This window comes from Pithys albifrons, chromosome 5, assembly GCF_047495875.1.
Source record: "Pithys albifrons albifrons isolate INPA30051 chromosome 5, PitAlb_v1, whole genome shotgun sequence".
Lineage (NCBI taxonomy): Eukaryota > Metazoa > Chordata > Aves > Passeriformes > Thamnophilidae > Pithys > Pithys albifrons.
In genome coordinates, this window is record NC_092462.1 from 7,600,487 (window position 1) to 7,620,357 (window position 19,871).

Below are 19,871 nucleotides of genomic sequence, written 5' to 3' on the forward strand. Positions count from 1 at the left end.
TCAAATCTCACTTGGACCACATGAGAAGGATGCACCCACCACACCCTACACGGGCTGGAGCTGCTGCAGGGAGCTGTGTGTTTTGCACCGACAGAAAAGCCAAGGAACTGGCATATCACAGGGATGATAATATCCAGCTGAAAGGACAAGGAACTAACACATCAAATCAACCCAACAAAACCTGGCAACATTTACCTGCTTAAGTCCTTGTGCTACTTTCTCCTCCACTTCACTACTTCTTACCTACGCTCAGTCTCCTCACTTTTCTGGATTATTTCCTCAGATCCTCTCCTTCTCAACAGTTCCCCCCAAATGTGACTCCTAGAGAACCCGAATTCCTGCATCCCACTGTGAAGTGCTCACCATTTCCCAGAGACCTCAACTCTAAAATCTGAGGTACAATTTTCATCTTTATCAGAACTAGACACTTAGATTTATTACTCTGAGCTTTGTTTATTTTCATACAGTTCATTTTTTTTGTAATTTTCTTTGTGTGTGGCTTTTTTCAGTTGTTTGTTAGGCTTTTTTAAAGTACTTTTTTAAAGCTACTATATTACCCTATAAACCAACACATCTTTTCAGTTTATATTGCAGAGTTGTTTGATTTTCCTTCTTGTTAGTTGGCAAGCCATTACCAAAGAACAGGATTAAAGCAAATGGTATAAAGAGTGCACACATAAGCAACATGTAAATACACATTGGTTCTATTCATTACTTCAGAAATTAAATTAACATACATAGGGAATTTTGAACATGACCTATAGCCACTTAAACCAGTATTAAGAATTGATTTTTTCCTTTTTTTTTCTTAAAAAAAAAGAAGAGCAAAAGCAGAAATAGGAAACGTTAAAACATGCTTTAACTCATAAAAATACAGGTTAAAGCTCTCAATCCCATTTTAACTTTACCAACTTTACTACAAAAAAATTCCATCTATCTTCTTCATCCAGGCCTCAGTCTATTCTGGGATTTGACCTGGGGTGATGAATAGTCACCATAAAAAAAAGACCCAAACCTTCTATGCCAAATTAACTTCTGCTTTCTTTTGCTTTCAAAACATGCCACTCCAGCTGCTCCTGATGTGAAAAATACCTCCACCAGTACCTGAGTGCAACTGAGAGGGAGCATTCTGACTGAACTTTCAGAGAACATGGGAGGAAAAGTAGTATCTTGAATTGAATTTATTAATTTAAAAAAATATATTAATTCAAATTGTCCCAGAAAATAAAGGAAGCATCAGTCTGAGTGAAGAGGTAAAGATGACCCACTGAGAACAATCACTAACCTGTGGATCGAGCTTTGTTTCTGCCCACAAACCACGACAGAAAATTAATCAGTTGGAGGAAGGACTCTAGACTAGGTCAGCATACTCTTTTACCACTTAAAATACAGACGTGATGTTAAACTCACATACACAGATCAGCTTAAGGCTGCAGCCATACACCATGGCCCATTATAAGACAGATTTAGAACCATGCATACATCCATAAACAAACACAATCAGTGTAACACAATTCAGATCATCACAGACTTATAGGAACTTTTTTCAAGAGTTAAGCACTACACTGTGCAGTGGCAAATGCTTATTGGGTTATCCTACCACAAGAAGGAGGATCAAAATGGAAGAAATTGGCATTTACTGAACCCTCTTATCACCAAGCCAAAACTCAGCAGCCAATCTGACCCAGTCCAAGGGCAGGTGTGAAGTGGTGCCTCTGTGCTCCTCATCCCAGGGTATTCTCAAACCCTACTAGGATCAAGCCAAGTTCTAATGGCTCAGAGAACCAGAAATTCAAGGTAGGTCACAGCAGAGTTTAAACAGTTTAGTGATGGGGACACATCCAGATTGACCTGAACACCAAATTTCCCTCAGCTCCCAGGTTCCCTTTTCCCTGCCCCATGCATGAGCTCTTCTGCCCTAAGCCCCTGCTCCTCACACCTCCGAGCTCAGGATAACACTCAGGATAACAATGACACAAGAGTCTCATGTTTCTTCCCCCAGAAAAAGAAACAAACAAAAAAAACCCACAAAATCAGACATCTATTGGGTCCATTTCAGCCCAACTGCTACAATTAATAGGCTTTTACTCTTTCTTGGAATATAGTAATGTAAATGAAGCCTAAAATAGAGGGACATGTAAAGAAGGGGGACATTATCCAATCCATCAGATCCATGCATTAAAGCTAGAGGGAAAAAATAAACACAACACAAAACAAAACAAAAAAACCCCAAAACCAAATGACCCCCCCTAAGCAACAGAAGTCCCCACCACTCTTGCCTCTCTCCTATCTTGGATCCACAGCTATGGACAAAATTGCTAACACATGGGATATAGCAACTATAATACAGCCACTAGTCATATTAGGGAAAACACTGAACAGATGTAAGAAAAAACATTACAAGCAAGAGAAATAAAAGTTTGCTATGACCAGTTTAAAAAAAAAAACATGCTTCAGGGATCTTTTAAAAAATTAGAACCAGACAAGAATTAAAAAGATTCTGTTGAAGACTGGTTAAAGTATATTTGAATGACAAAATTATTACGCCCCAGAAGGAACAGTATCTTCTATCTACATACAAAAAAAGATACACATACTTAACTTGTATTTAATTTACATTCATTATGAGCAGCAATGAGAACAGAATGAAGGATGTGTTGCCTGCAGACTGAATCCAAAAAACCCAGCAATTTTGAAATACCCAGCAAGTTAACAAAACAAACCCACCCAGCAAATGCAACCAACAGGCCAGAGACTCTCAAGCAGGGTTGATAATGCTCCATTTGTTCCATTCCATATCCAGAAAAAACACAGATCAAAGAATATTCCAGACTGCTGATTTTTATCTTCCGGGCAAGTGAAATCATTTGAGCCATTTGGCAAAAGTAGACGATGCAAGTTATAACACTTTCCTCAAACTGCCAAATGCCACAAGAAAAGCTTTGGGCATCTGCCACTAATCTGAAACACTGATAGAAGCTGCTAACTGCATCAGTCCACTTACAAGAATTTCTAAATGGTCAAAATGTTTTTAATTGAAAGAGAGAAAAAGGGCTGATTACTGCAAGCCAAGCTCAATATCACAAATCACAATCGGCAAGGAGCTGGTCATTGTTCCATCTGTCTGAGAGAAGAACAGGCAAAAGAAAACAGAATCCACAACAAAAATGCTGCCACAATAGAGGCCACGAGAAAAATCATCTGTAGAGTCTGGACCCAAAGGAACTGTGAGGAAAACGCAACAGTACTTTGTTGCAGCATCACATTATTTTACCAGTGATGCCTGACTACAGCTACAGAGATGAGGGACCAGGGCAGTCATGGCTGAGGGAAAAGGGCAAACCGAGGACACATTCCACACACACGGCAAATTGCACTGGTCTCCTCCCGATCTTCCTCAGAGCCACCATGGCAAGAGAACCATGGAATGAAAGGACAGTATTTTATCCATGTCTTACTGGAGTTAGAGAATCTGAATGACAAAGACCCTTCCATTCCAGATGGTAAGTTGTGATGGTTAAAAGAAACCATGGACCTTCGATAGATCAGTTCTCAGTATTTGGAAGACACAGTTCCCCAGCAGTGAGCAGCACATGTCCCTGAAGGCAACTGTGGACAATAAAGGGTATGACTTGGGTCATCCACTATTTTCTTTCCAGTAATTGCAATGAGCAGGGAGGTACTGGCATTCTGCATGGAGACTGTGGCTTGTCTTTGGTGATGTTCAAGAACTGAGAAAGGGGTACAAACACTGCAGAAGCAACCACCAGTGAGAGAACTGCTTTGTAAGAAAAGCCATGGAATTGGAACCCATTGGAGAGTCTCCACACTAAAATCCAATTGGGCTGATATACTATTTTCAGCTTATTAAACACAGAGGTTGTTTACACTGTAAGTGACCCAAAAGGAACAATACTGTTCTTCCAGCAGGGCAGGCTAGCTGGGCTCTCATTTCTTTTTAATGCCTTTTGCCCTGGAGTATTAATTTGTCCCAGAGCACCTCATGTTGCCTAACCCTCCTGGAAATTCTAAATCAAGCACACCTCAGTTTTAAAGTCTTCTACTCTGCCCTCAGCCAAAAAAACCCAACCAATAGGGCTATAAGGAACAGGATGGGTATTATCAATGAGAATCAGGGGCGCTCAGCATTACAAAGTTTGTTTTTATCAAAGCAGTGGAAGGGCAGAACAGACAATAATGAATACAATGATGTCATGACTTGACACTTCTGGGCTTCCAGAGAGCACTTACAATGCGAGATCCAAACCATCTTGATTAAGTAGGTTAGAAACTGTAAGCAGGGGTTGAGGAAAGGCCAGCTAACTTCCCAATTTTCTCTAAAGCTGCTCTGTATTTAGGGAGCTGAGTCAAGGAAAATGAGACAGAACGTTGGAGAATGCCCAGTGCTGTTACTGTGCCCTCAACATTTCACATTGTGAAAGTGGAAGGGAGGAATTAGGCAAATTGCTAAGGCACCTGTGGGAACACACAATCCCTCCATGCCCCAAGATGTCTGTTCAACAGCTGAAATCCCACAGGCTAAAGAAGGTTATAGTATCTGCCAAGACCATCTTCTTTCCAGGTAAAAATCAAACAGCAGCAGAACAGGTGAAATTCTGGGAAAGCTGGAGAAAAGAGAGGGAGGAGAGTGAAAGAAGCAAAGGGAAATTTGTTGTTGACAGGAAAGAATTGCTTGGAATATGGAAATGTCTTCTGTCTACAAAGGATCAGAAACAGAGGAGAGAAACACCATGAGACCAACCTTTATATTTGTTTAAGAAAACAAAACCAAAACAAACAATCAGAGATGATTGAACTAACAGTGTTTTCAATTCCCATTATGGATAGATGTGAGAGAAAGGCTCATGAGCTCGGACTTCTGCCCAGAGTAATGGTGTAATCAGGGAAGCAAAAGAGCCATCAGTCTGGATGAGTTTTATACTCCAAGTGTAAGAATGAAAAGGATGATGATACATCAGTAGCAAAGATTGGTACAAGCTTTTATTTGCACAGGTTTCAAGTAGCTGTGCTATTGCCCCTTCACAATTTTATTTTAAATTAAAGGTCTATATGTAAGTTATTAAAATGTGAATTTGGAGGGATACTTCAAAGAGAGATCCTGATGGCATCAGGAATATTTGCACTGACAGCAGCTTTATGGAATTGACAGCACTTTAAAATTAGGAACATGGCTCAACAATTGCCAGTTCTGTGCACTTACATATTCTAATTGAAATTTTGCATTCTGGCATAAACTATGAAGCCTAAATATAGGCAGCATGGTCTTTTCTTTGGAACGTGCTACACAAAAACATCAATTATGGCAATTTTATTGGACATGCTTTTATTTTATTAAAAAGAGCTCTTTGAAGAGTTCAAGCCAGTCAGCTCAGTACTGTCAATGGCAAATGCTAAAACATTTCAAATTACTTGTGTTACCTTTAAGGAATGCAGCAATTTTCAAGAGCCAAACAGAACATATAATCCAAGTGATTACTTAGCTTATCGACTCATGTTGTAGGTAGCTGTCTGGTGTATTTTTTCTTTCATTATTCCATTAATGGAATCAGCTAATAAAACATGAATGCAAAGTTTGGGCAGTCATCGAAGTCCCATGGGGGAGTTATTTTCCAAAATAAAGATTTGACTCCTCACATGACAGTGACAGCAGATATAACATGGGGAAAAAACAAATTTTCTCATTTGTTTAACATGGCCAATCCCAAACCCTTGGCGTGTTAGATCCTTCCTCCTCTCTTTTTTAAAGTGCTTCCATGTGAGTAACTTGGGGAACATAAAAAGAATGCCAGAAGCAGGGCCCACTTGGTAACACTCCACAAGATGAAGGCACTTGCTTTCTAGAGCAGTACACTTGTTTAACACAGAGTGGAGGGGGAGAGAGGCCAGCAGTGAAGGATGTGTTACAATTACTGTTTCCACACAGAATCCCTTCGAGAGCAATAGTGCAGGAATCCCATTCATTTAGTTGGGATTCATTTATTTTCAAATGTTAAAAGTAACTGCAGCACATAACACAGGCACAATAATAACACCACTAGGGTACACTGGCCATTGTAATTTGGATCACTGTGAAAGACACTTTTTACTACAGAAAGACCCCAGACCTTAAAAGTGGGTGGAAGGACATCAGTATTTAAAGACATGTGTTGTATAATGTCTGCCACGAAAACCTTTTAAACAGGAAAAGCAAATACTCATCAAATTAAGATATGATGGCTGTTACAAAGTTTCAATGTGGAATTAATGTACTGGGGAAAGAAAACATTGTGGCAAAGCATTGATACCACAAAGTACTCTGGCCACTTAAAGCATACAAGCAGTCCTACTGAAATAAGAGAAGGAAGATTGGGACGTAAAAACATCTCCATGCTTAAATATTCTTCTCTTTATATGTTCAGTCATCTGCTAATTGTCTTTAAACAAATTTAAATAAAATTTCAGAGAGCCCTTTTAAATTTCTTGTGAATTTGAAAGCCTCTCCTACCTGAAACACTGACCTGGAGAATGGAATCTGGAAAAACATTTCAAGATTTGGTTTAATTTTTGATTCACCTTTGGTGATTTGAGTTATGCCTTATTTCATAAAACTTCTAGCTGAAGATCTTTCTGGCACAGAATTGGGGATGAAGGGGTCTCAAAAGGTCACCCCCACCAGTATTTCTCAACCTCTTCAAATCTAAAGCTCCCCTGAGTCTATCTGGAAAAAAACCTCAGTGGCTGTTTTGAGCAGCATCACAATCACCATAATTAATCTCTGGCTCACACAAAGTCATGTCTAACTTTGAACATCTGTACATTTTCACCCACTGTGCATCTCTACAGCTTGGTGCTTGTTTTTGTTGAGATTTCTTGCCACTGCTTCTGATGTCCCATGGTCCTTTGACTGAGATACACAGATCTAGTCCATCTTAATGCCTAATATGTGACCAACCACCCGTGACATGTTATCTAAAATGTTTTTAAATTTCTCCAGTGGCAGAGATGCCAAACTATCACAGAGATTTAAATAGCTCAACTTTGAAAATACTTTCCTAATGCTAACTTGAACCTTGCAGCAATCTAATCCTCTTAATTTTTGTCCTATTTATGATGATTTTATGATTATGATAATTTCCATTCTCCTGGAAACTACACAAAGGCACATGGGAAACAAAGAGGTGATTGGTGACAACTAACATGACTTCACTAAGGGCAGATCATGCCCTGACAAATTTGGTGGCCCTCTTTGACAGGACTACAGCTTTGGTGGCCAGGGGCAAAGCAAGTGACATCATCTGCCTACAGGGAAGCCAGAGAGGGACTCTTCATCAGGAACTGTAGTGACAGGACAAGGAGCAATGGGTACAAACTTAAAGAGGGGAAATTTAGGTTAGATATACAGAAGAAACTGTTTTCTTTGAGGGTGGTGAGGCACTGGAACAGGTTGTCCAGGGAAGCTGTGGATGTTCCATCTCTGACAGTGCTCAAGGCCTCTTTGGATGGGGCTCTGAGCAACCAGGTCCAGTGGGAGGTGTCCCTGCCCATGGCAAGGGGTGGGAACTGGATGGTCTTTAAGGTCCTTTACCAATCTAAATCATGCTACAGTTCTATGATGAATCATCAACAGATTATTTCCCTCTCCCTGTGACAAACTTCTTAATGCATTAAAGGGTCATTAATGACTCTCCTTAGTCTTTCCTGTGGACTTCACAGCCTCACTTCCTTTTAGCCCTCCCCACTGGACACATTTTCTAAACTTCCCAGATTTCTGTGCCCTCCTCTGAAGTCTTGTCCCCCATCTGTGCTCTTCATAAATCATAGTGCCAAAACCTTAGACTTTTGCAAGACTGTGAAGAACAGGCCTGTTCACTCCTTCTTTGGGGCTGCTTCTCTCTGATTACACCCCAATAAAATAACGTCCTTTTTAGCATCAGTATGAAGTTGTTAACTCCTGTTCCTTTCCCACAGAACTGTTACCTAGAGTTGTTCCTGGTCTTGTGCTTGTGCAACTGTTTGTTGAACAGTTGTACATTTTTCACAGATGTCTGTTGACTGCAACTCTTCTCTTTTGACTGTGGACTACTCTCAATGTAGTGTTTTCCAACCATCTGATATCCACTTCATATGGGCTAGAGAGGTGCTGCACTGCACAGGCAGAAACAATACTGAGAGTCAAGATTATGGACGTGCTTATTAAGATTCAGTTTTAAAATTCATTAGACTTCATAAACACCAATTTTGTGCTGCCTTTCACCGTGGGTGCACCAGTTAAACTTTTGGAAACTGCAACTCGAAGGTCTGAAGGGAGACAAACACTGCTCTGAGTCATACACTTGAAAGAAGTAGAGGCTGAAATTGCACAGAAACGAGAAGCTCTGAGGTTTCCCAAGAAACTGGGGGTACACAAATTGACACCAACAAGAGGAGCAATAAGCATTGTCAAGCAAAAATAAATGTTCATTTAAACCATCAATATTCAATAAGAATAAATGCCAAATTCTGGAAGTCTGTGTATCTATCTACCGCTTCTTTCTTAGCCACAAGGCCTGTCAGAGAAGAAAATTAGATTGTTTTGACATAATTTGGTCTCACAAATCTGTGTTGGCTGTTACAATTGGCATATACAATTTGAGATGTCAAAAGATTTATATCATTGGAAAGGTAGGGCAAATAATTGAAGCTCTGATGGGCCTAACAAGACTATGGTAATAAAGAAATCACTCAAAGGAACTTCGTTCAGCACAACAAGTCATCAAAAAATACAGCTAATACTTTGCCAACTTCCTAAAAGAGACTTACTTCTATTCTAAATTTATTCACTCTATAGGAAAGCAAGCAGTAAGTGTATGTAACAAAACAAATCTCAGAAGAAAAGAAATTCCTTTCCTTTTACCATTGCTCTTCTTGTGCAGCAAACTTGATGACTGGCAGTACATTTTAATCCAAATATGCGCACATAAGAAATTACAGATACATCTCTCTCCCCCAGTGACTTTATAACATGTTGCTAGGTAACAGTGCATACAAGTCAGGTTTCAAGACCTTTAGTAAGTCACCATAAAATAACTGCATAGGCCTTTTGCATGAATAATGTACATTTGTATCCTTTTTCTGATGCCAATAGATCAGACATTGACAACACAACTGTGTGCCAAACTGTAAACAGCTTCCCATCAACTGCTCCATGCAAAGCAACACACCAAAATGTTGTAGTTTTCTCAGCTTTCAGGCTTTCCCCCTCCTCTTTCTGCTGTCATCCTTGCTACATCATGAGTGCTACCACCTTCAGGTTAGCCCTGCTGCTGTGCAGAGCCACTCCGTGCACAGCAAGCCAAACCTGAGACGACACCAGAACAACAGTGTGGGGGGACGGCTCTTAGGCAGTGTGAGATGGGTTTCATACACATCTCAAATCTGAAACTCAAGTGCAAGAAATGCACAAGCAAATCAAAACAGACTCAGCCTGCCTGCTTTCTTTTTAGTCAGAGCAATAAATTATATCAACAGATTATTTAATTTTGTATTAAAGGGCAGGTGCTATGGCTTCTTCCAACCCACACAGCAAACACTTGTGCCAGCCCAATTCAATTCCTGCTTGCCCTCAGCTCTTTTCTGCTTTCCATGTTGGCTCCATGAAACCTCAGTCTTGATTTCTTGTGTTTACCCACTGTACTCAACTCCTCATGGAACTGTGGTCCCAGAGGTATGAAGGTCTAGGCAGAGCAGGACCACAAGTCTTTCCTAAATAAATGGCTGTGGTTTCATCAAGGCAATGACATTAAGTCAGAGCTAATTCCTTGGTTTACCTGCCAATACAATTTGCTAAAATGTACCTTACTCTCCCTTTAAAGGAGAAAGGTGACTAATCATTCTCTATTGAAAAGGTTATCTCCAAAGTCTAAAACTTGCCATAGGAACTGACATGTCCTGAAACAGAAGTTTCTTCAGTGACATTTTTCCTGACTTCTTTCTCTTTAAAAATTCAAGGACAATTTTGAAAACATGTGGTATAGAATACCTCCCTGGCCTATGCACAGTTCTGAAGTATTCAATCACATCAGTAAAAGAGCACATAAAATTTAATAAATTCACCCTAAACACTTCCTCCACTTCATAGTCTCACATATGAGTATCATTTCTACAGCAATAATCTGACAGTGAAAAAACACTAAACACATGCTTTGCATTAGATAGGGATTTCAATTAAAATATTAAAGAAATTAAAAGCTGTTCATGCATCTAGGACCACCCTTTAAAAGAAGTGTTAATAACCAAGCAATGTAGTAACACCTCATATGTATGTACTACTTAGACATCAAATACTACTCTGAAACGAAGGAGACCAATGCTTTATTTGTCCTTTTTAACAGGTGGGTAAAGACAGAGAACTTTAGAGCTGGCTTTTCAAACATACTGGGTACTTGGGTGACCCTCAGGGATTTCAAACCAGAGCTACAGGTATTCAGCATGCCTGAAAAACATGGCAAATGACATTTGCCAAGGTAGTTCTCAATGAACTTCAAAGCCTGGATAAAAAGTTCCCGCTCCCAATCCCAGCAATTAAACACTCTTCTTTCACTCTTTTCCCTCTTCCCTCCAACATGCACCTCTCCTATTAAAAGCAACAAGACATTTTAAGTTAAGAAGCTACAATGTTTTTCTCCTTGCAAGTCCACGACTGAGCAAACCCAAGACAAAATGTTTCTCAGCCCATAAAGGAGCAGCTGATGCTGCCACTTGCTGCTCAATTACCTGACAGCTTCATAAGAAAGTCTGATGCCATCTTCACAGAGATGTCTTGGCTGAATAGTGCTGATGCTGTGTTGGCCACAAAGTCAGAGGAGTCTTTCAGCTTTGTGTTGTTGGGGGCTCTGTCAACAGTGCTAAGAGCAAAAGGTGCAGCTGAGACCCCACTGTCATCTTTGGGCTCTTCTTTCACAGGCAGAGGTGGGACAGTCCCAGCAGCCACATCAGGTGTTTTAGATACAGATGCTGATCCTGTGAGGTCAGGTCCACCTCCTTCCCTCTGTGGTCCCAGGCAGGAGTCACTGCTGAGCTGTGGTGACCCTGACCCCTTCACCTCAGTTTCTGGTATTTCCTCCTTCACTTTAGACTCTGTCCTGAGGAAATGTTGATGGCAACGCATATGGAGTTTCAGGCTGAAGTGGCGGGAGGAGGTAAAAGGGCAGAGCTGGCACTGAAAGGTCTCACCCCTGTCTTGGTGCTGATGAACCTGGTTCAAGAGGTGAAAAATAAAAGCATGTATTAAGCAAAATAGATTAATAGCATTGTAGAAATCTGAACTCGACGTTTTTAACACCAGTTCAAAAAAGAAAAGATGTTCACTAATGAGGGAACTCTTCATTCTGAGCACTTGGAAAGCAGTCAGGCACTAAGAACAGTAGGATTCTTTCACACATAAGTCAAAGAACACAAACATCAGACTCAACCCAAAACAAAAAAATCAGGAACATCTGTTTCTGCAGCTTGGAAATGATGAATTCTGCTTTGGACCAAACACTCCTTACAACCAGATCCTGATGACCTGTCAGTGCATAAAGACTTCCAAGCTATAACTGGTAGCCTCCTTGATTAAAAAACAAACATCATTCTATGCAACCTCACAAATAAAAATTGTTCGGAGCAACCCAGCAAAAAACCCCAAACCAACCTGCATAGGAATGTCCTTCACTGATTTATGTACCATTAGAGTAAGAACACTGCACCTGTCAATACCAAGGAGTTATTGAAACAGTTTGCTGAAAATTACTTCTACCAGGAAATAAACAGCTCTGTTATGATAAAATACAAGCACGAGAGATGGTGTTTGCAATTTATTCTAGTTTATCAGTCAATTAAGAATAACAGTTAATCTTACTGTCCTTGTATTCTGACTGCAGGCTCTTTCTCACAGAGCCTGCATGCTCCACTATGAATACAATGCCCAGTATCCTTAGGTTTGATCCTGATTACCTGTTAGAGAAAGCCATTACATACAGATGGATGGAGTTAACACATTATATGAACAGACACTCATTAAACTATGTAAATTATATACATATAATTACACAATTTCTTGCTTAATACAGTACTCATTAAAGGGAGGGAACTATAGACCCCACAGTAATAGCAGCACATCTATTGAAAAGTTTTTTCACTGTGGCTTCACAAATAAATTTTAAATCCTGACAGTGCACTCTGGGCTACTCCCTACAGAAAGGCTGGCAAATACATACATTTGTTCCTTACTAATTGATGAACATGTGAGCAGGGCAAACTGGCACCAGACTGAGCTTTCGCTTGTGACTGCTGTCGGTTGGAAACATTTCAGTGAGACAGATTTCTGTTGAAAAATGGCAATTTATTGAATGCAAAATATTTCACCTGAAACATAGAGAGGTTTGGTGAACTCTTGGCAAATGAGGCATGATTCCCCTACCCTACTGAGTGGCACTCATTTCCCTGCTCCCTGGGCTTGGCTCAGAAGCAGCCAGTTGTGCCAGACATCCAAGACTTGCTGCTGCAGCTTGGGACTCCAAAAGCCCTGAGAGCTGCAGCTCTAATCAAAGCCCAGCTCTACACCAGGGAGCTTGGAAAACTTAGCTTTAGCCAAGGCTCTCAGCACTTTGCAGTTCACTGTGAAACCAAGATCTAGATCCCAAGAGTCCTGGTGCAGACACCGCAGAGCTTTGGGGCAACAGCAGCACTTCCCAAACACGGCTCTGTCAAAATTCAGGTTGGAGTTTCCCATGGTTGTAGACTTGGCCCAGTTAATTTTCTGTATAGTAAGAGGAACTGGGTCACAATCCAGGATTCCCAGCTCTAAATAGACAAGACCTCAGTTCTGGTTTGCTAGAACGTGAAGCTGGGAGATGTCCCTCTTTTTGTGCTTCTGCATTCAGTGAAGACACACTTCACTAGTGCTGTGTAACTTTTCATTCAGCAGTTCTTTCTCATAGGTACGAGACAAACAGAGAGCAAGAGAGAATTCTTCTTGCCCAGCTGTTTCACAGAATGACATTCTCAGTATTGTATAAGTGCGACATTTGCAGACAAAGTAATTCAGAAATCTTGTAATTGCACCTGACAAAAAGAAAAAAAAAGAGAGAGAGAAGCTAATGGTAACATAACAGAGACTTAAGGCAACCTTGCAGAAAAGTAGAAGCACAATAAATTGTAAACATTAGCAGGTTCCAATGGAAATGCCAAGCAGATTGCCTGCCTAAACTACTGGAAGCAGGATGGTCTGTGAGCACAGCAGTGTGTAAGCTCTCTTCTTGAAGAACACCGAGATGAACTGATGGTAGCAAGCACTCTCACCATGGCAACTCCATCTCTCACACCCTCCGAGATGCTGTGCCAGGATTTCTCTCCAGGATCCCCTTCAATCAACATTTCCCCGCCTACATATTTAATCACTTCTTCTAGAGGCCCTTATCACAGCCATCAATATGATGCCTTCAGAAGGCTGAATCAATGTGGGAGCCCACCTTCTCTCCCTGGGAGTGTGGCACACCACCCCTGCAATATCTTTTGAGAATGGATGAAAATAGAAGCAACTGATTAATTTCATTTGGATTTTTCTCATTTCCAAAGACTGTAACAGCTGAGGAATTTTATGGATTTCTCATAAAACAAAGTACATTTATAACTTGCAGCCAAGGAAGGACAGAATTCAAACCCAAATGTTTTCAGTATTGAAAGGAAAAATTTTAGATCTAAAAAAAAAAAAAAAGAAAAAACATCAAGGCCAATATGTCCAGAGTCCACTCTCACCAGAAGATTTTAATGTTTTTCTATTATTTTATTTTCAAAAATCCATAATAATTAAAAAATTGGAACACTGTTAGAAACAGGAGCTAAAGTCCCTCTAAAGGAAAAACTGTCTCTCATTTTCTCATTGAAGAGCAGCTAAAAGAGCCAAGAATTGGTCATTCTATGCTATTTGGAGGGAAAAGTCAAGGCAGCAAGTACTTGTTGCAGAATAAAAAAAAATAAGAAACCCTGTAGAGCTACACAGAAAGGCACAGGGGAGATTTAGGCCATGCAATGTTGCAGTCCAAAAAGCTGCCTTGTCCCTCCACGGCACAGAGAATGGCTCTTCCACTGTGTTATTGGTACCCAGACCATCAGATGTCTTCTTTAGACTCCAGTAGGCCATTCCTGCAAGAATCTCAGGCAGGAGGAGACAGGAATGCAGCTGGCAGGTTTTCCCCAAGTCCCCATCTGAGCACAGCTGCTGCCGGAATTGGATCTCTCTGAATTACACTGCAACCAACCACAGTGTACAACCAGCTCACAGAGAATGCTTCTTTGAAAATCCCATAGCATTACTGTTTGACTTATGTCAGGAACAGTTACAAGCTTCTGAATTATTTCCTTTAACATGGATGTCCTCCTTGATTGTGCAAAGTACTTCTATCATCTTTACTTTAATCTTATAGTCTGTCCACTCTCAAATAACATTTTGTGTTTCTACAGTTATTTCAGTGTGTGCTTGATATGATGCATGCAATAATTTTCAACAGAATATACAGTGCTTACAAACTTTAGGCCTAGTTTCAGGACTTGGGTACAAGTAATCTATTGGTCACAGTTTGTAATTTTCATTTCTTTCAGTTTCTCTTGCTGCCTCCTCATTCTTAAAATACAAGAAAGAAAAATAGAGGCCATTCAATTTATCTTCTATCACATGCATTACTCTGATCACCTCTCACACCTTTGATCACACCTCTTCTCACCCTCCTGGCAGTCCCATTCCTTCAGCTTCTTTCTTCAATGGGAGTTCTTTCTTTGTCATCCCACTAATAATTTTCATTGCCAGCTTTTAAAATCCCTTCTATTTCTGATATGTCTCTTTTGATGCAGGGACCAGAAGTGACAGCATACCATATGCAATAATGGCACAGTCGTATTTTCAGTGTTATTTCTGTTTTATTCTCCAGACACTCAAATATCTAACGTACTTTTTATCCACTCCTGTGAATGCCAAGAAAAGGTTTTCATTGAACCATTTACAACTATATCCAGATATTTTTCCTGAGCAGTTACAGTTTATGGTATCAGACAGCCAGGTGCATTATTAGACACTGTTTCCAAGGTGCAGTACCTTCTATTAATCAACAATAACTTCATTTGCCCCCTTGTTTATCAGTCAGCCAGCCAGCCTCTTTTTGTTCCCTTTCAAGCTTTGCCTTTTCTAATCTTGATTCATGCACATAAGGTTGTATCGTCTACAATTCTCTTATCCATAGTCATAATTTTTTGCAGATCACAGTTGCTAAAATATGCACAATTCCACTTTTAGTAATGGAACACCCCTCTGCTAGCCCTTTGTCATGCTTAAAATTGCTAATTCCTTCCTACCCTTTGTTTTACTGTCTCTTGGTGAATCTCTAATTTGCCATAGCACATCATATTGCTTAATTTATTTGGCAGCTTCTCTGTGAGAAGCTTTGCCAAAGGCTTTTTTATAGACCAAATAAATTTCAACTGATTTTTAAGTCCATGATTTCCCTGACATGCTCAAAACATCTTAGTAGAATAACACATGATTTTCTTTTACAGAAACCACATATCCCTATCGTATCACATCATTTGTAGCATGGCATTGTTTTTTCTGTTGACATACTAACTTTTCTGGTATCTTAAGCCTTTTCCTATGTCATCTTTTCATACTTAGAAGTGACAACCAGCCATACAGTTGCACCACAGTCGCAAATACATGTGAGCCCACCCAAGAGGGGACAATGGGAAGCAGAGGTGAGGAATACAGTGACATAGACAGGTCTGCAATTTTGTAGTACTGTCAAGGTAGAACTTTTCTTTTCACCTTCCTTAAAGCTGGGCTAATGATTTGCACAAACTCTCCCTTCTAGTTATGAGACAAAGGCATTAGTCTTTCTATTGTGGGATTTAACAAAGTTATTTTACTATTATTTTAAAAATACTCAGAATAAGAGGATTGTTTTTGGAGAACCTTCATTCCTAAGGTAAATCAGAACATAAGGTGGTTGGGGTGCTGAATCTATTCACTGCTATATTTGCTTCTGGCTACTCTCTCTTTACTTACTTTCTGTGACCTAATTATCACTTTTTTCTTTGCCACCTGTAAGTTCTGTTTTTCTCACCAGCTTACAAGTGGATTAACATTTCCATGAGGGGCAGCTGTTTAAGCACCTACTACAATCAAAACTACTACAACCTGACTGTTCAGTCATACCTGCCTACACACTGGGATTTTTTCCGAGTTTGTTTTTTTGTTTTTGTTTTAAACCTCTTTTAGTAAAATACCTTCTGCAACTAAATTTGAGTACACTTTCTATTTTACATCTATCATATGCCCTCTGCTTTTTTATTTCATGCTCTTTCCTGACAAGTTCCCTCATTTTTAAAATATTGTATTTTCAAAAGTTTAGCGCTACGGTGTTTTGATATGATCCTTCCCCTCAGGACACATACATTATTTATACAGTATTTTCTTTTTGAAACTATTTCTTTGCTTCGCTTGAAAGCAAAGGGGAAAAAAAAGCCTCTCTACTGGGCTAGACTGGACTAGGTGCTCAAAAACAATACTTTTTCTTTCTTGAAGATTTAAGGTCTCATATGCAAAAAGTGATAGGATTAAAAGGCAGATACTTGAAGTCACTTTCGACACCCGTCTGAGACTCTGGGCGCAGATTCCACATGTTGAAAAGCTGTGCAAGTTTGTATTACCTCCACTCAGCTGCTGAAATCACAGGAGGCTCCCAGGGCTCTTTAAGCTTAACTTAAAACAAACTGAACAAAAAACCCTCTCATAAAACACCATCAACCTCCTCTTCCAATATGGTGAAGGTGCTTCACCAAAAATGGATTAGGAATGCTTATTCAATTGTCTGACATGAGCTGAGGAACAAAGAAGGAAAAGCAAATCACCAAGGGGCAGTGAGCACCTGGCTACGTTCTTCAGGGCCTTTCCTGATTCCCACTATCATGTAATTAATAGCCTCTCCATAACTGAGAAGCTGATTATAATCCTCTTCATACTACACAGGAACATTAATGTTAGATATCACCACATGGTCCCTCTTCATAAGAAACAAACACAGGAAAATCCTGTGGTTGAGCATCACATGACCTCCCTACCACAGCATCTAAATTCTATGCTAAGCTTCACCTTCTCTCTCCTAGTTTTCTGTCATACCACCATCCTTCAGCATGTGTTCACAAGGCCAAACTTCTTTGCCAGTGCTACAAGGGGCAGCTCACCCATTTCTGCCTTATGTCGATACAGCAGCACAAGGAACATTTATAGATATTGGTTTTGGCCATATGCTCCTCTTCCTCATTTGCCTTTCCAAGCTCAGGCTAATATCCTGTTGCTTTCTTGGAACATATCTGTATGATCTCACAACCTATCTGTCCACCAATTGCTGAGGAAGATATGTGCCTGATCCAAAGACACCAACTGGCCAAAGTCTGACTGATGCTTGTGGTATTGCTCTGAGGTAAATTTAATCCCTACCAGGAAAAACAGAAAAGACTGAACATATCTTGCTGAATTACACCACAACTTTCCATTGCTTTCTGCACTCTCTCTCTCAAGAAGAAAACATATTCCAACTGCATATAATATTTAGATAAACAGAAAAGAGGACTGAAGCACAACTCTTGTAGCCTACTTGGACAAGACACCTCCCTCAGTTACCCATTCATTTTGTCCAGCTTCATTTTCAGGTCAGTATTCTCAGCACCCCTGAAAACCATGCCACGACACCAGAATCAGGTCCTGAGGTGCTTCCCTCCAGATTTCTGGGAATAAAGGGGCCAAATCTTGTGGCTGTGCATGCACTATAACTTGCCTCCAAAACTAATAAAATTCTGCACTGTGCCTATTTTAGGACTTTTCTAAGTTGCCTATCCCTGTGGAATCTAAACACAATACAATGATTATAGATAACACTGTGTGCCTTAAAAGGCAGGCTGCTCTCAGCCTCCCTTGTTCCTTGTGTGTCTGTGTGGAAACTTTCCTTCTGTTTCCTTTCTTATGCCTTTCACTTCCTCGCCTCCAGCTGTGAGTTGGTCCTGGCAAAGTGCCCTTCCTGGAAGGATGATTCATCAGCTTGGTGGGTAGCACATGTAGATCTGAATATGGGTCAGGGCTGGAATAATTACAGGTCTCTATTAGGATTTTCTCTATAGCAGGTGACAAGACACCAAAAGGTTGGCAATGTTTTATTCTGGGTCAGTCAGAAGTGTTATAACTACTGTGAAATTACAAAGTATTTTTATTACACAGCTATTGGTCATTAACATAAAGGCCCATATGGACTCACACAAACCACTGGTGGACATTAAATCTCTGAATAACCAGTTTAAATGGGGATCACCTAAAAGAACCTAGAAAGCAGATAAGGTAGTTCAAGCTCATGGCTTTGCTGCCTAGGAAGAAAGAAAGATAAGACAATTAGATTTTGAGAACTGCAGCTGAACAGAATACTTCAACAGGTTTTGCCTGTTGTCCTTATCAACAGAGCACAAAACCTGAAATTTTAAGAGCAGGATAAAGGTAAAAAAGCTGGGTTTGTGACAGAACAACAAACACCAACCCAGTACCCTAACTCTGAGTGGCACTTTTGGTTTTGAAAAAGGTGTCTTCACCTGTAGCTGCAGTTGACTCGTGGGGAGGGAGAGAAGCAGCTCTGCCTTCATGGGTGTCCTAGTTCAGGAGGTGGGACCAGTTATCACTGTGTGGGGGTGATCAAAGCTGTATATTCTACCCCCTCTATTCATTTCCCAAGGACAATGGACCATTTGCAGCAGCTGCCCAGGGAGTCATTAGCACCTTCACACCCAGCCTGGGGGGGCGTGGCTGCTAAGGGGCCATCAACAGTTCAACAATACCCCATGACTCCCAGAGTTAATCACCCATTGTGTGAGTCCCCGCTCAGGGGGAGGGACTGGGTGCTCCCTGAGGGTACATAAGTGGTGGGTAAGAAGACCTCAGGAACCACTTGTCGGATCCAGAGCAGCAGCAGGACCTTGACACGAGGAGATCACCACTCTCAACCAGACCACAGCCCTCGCCTGCACCAACAGGTTTTTCACTTCCTTTTGCTTTGGACTGGGGGAGCCACGTGAGTCTCAGCACAAGGGCTAACAAACCCCTTTGGGTTTGTGCCCCAGGACACTGGGTTATATTGCTGGGATTTGTGAGCTGAAAGCAACTTCTCTTTGTGTCAGTGTATTTATGGTACCATCTTTTATTAAATTGTAACTCTGACTTATAATCTCTCTTGTGGTGGGTCCATTTCTCCTGCAGGTTTACCTTTAAATCAGCACAATGGGTAGCCTGCCAGGAAGGAGATAAGGCCAGGTGGCTCCCAAAGGATACCAAGACAATGAAGAAAACTGAAACACACTCCTGGCATAACCAGAACACTGCATCCTAAGCAGCTCCCAGCTGTGCTGTACCATTTCTGATGTGCATTCATTCCATTTGGAACACTGTTAGCTTATATATGTGTCAGGTATTATCATCTCATATACATTTAGATTTAAAAGCAACACTGTTTTATAATGAGAAGAAATCAGGTATTTTTTATTTCTAATCTTGTTATCAATTCTTTATACTTCCACCAAAAGGGACTCAAATTATGTCTGATACTTTTGGATACATAACTAACATGCCCGTACCTCATTCACGTGCTTCAATTCTGGTGATAGAAAATATTTTTTACAAATTGCCTGGTCAGGTGAGAAAATTGTATGAAACTGACTGAAATGAAAGTAAAACATTAACTTTCAGATTGTTGTGCTTGTGACTCTTTACATCTACCCATAAGACTATAACAAAGACTAAAATCCAAATGCAGATCATTTAATTTTGC

General features: G+C 40.5%; 1 protein-coding gene across 5 annotated transcripts in view; it reads right to left on the minus strand.

Moving 5' to 3' along the window:
- Positions 1–19,871, minus strand: part of ZNF827 (zinc finger protein 827) — a 104,098-nt gene that overhangs the window by 50,548 nt on the left and 33,679 nt on the right. For all 5 annotated transcript variants that reach the window (XR_011697857.1, XM_071555628.1, XM_071555626.1 and 2 more), the window contains one exon: positions 10,753–11,233. Coding sequence is in view for 4 of the 5 variants with exons in the window: in XM_071555628.1 (XP_071411729.1) it covers positions 10,753–11,233 (481 nt within the window). In the remaining variant the exon portion in view is untranslated. The remainder of the gene's footprint in view (positions 1–10,752; positions 11,234–19,871) is intronic.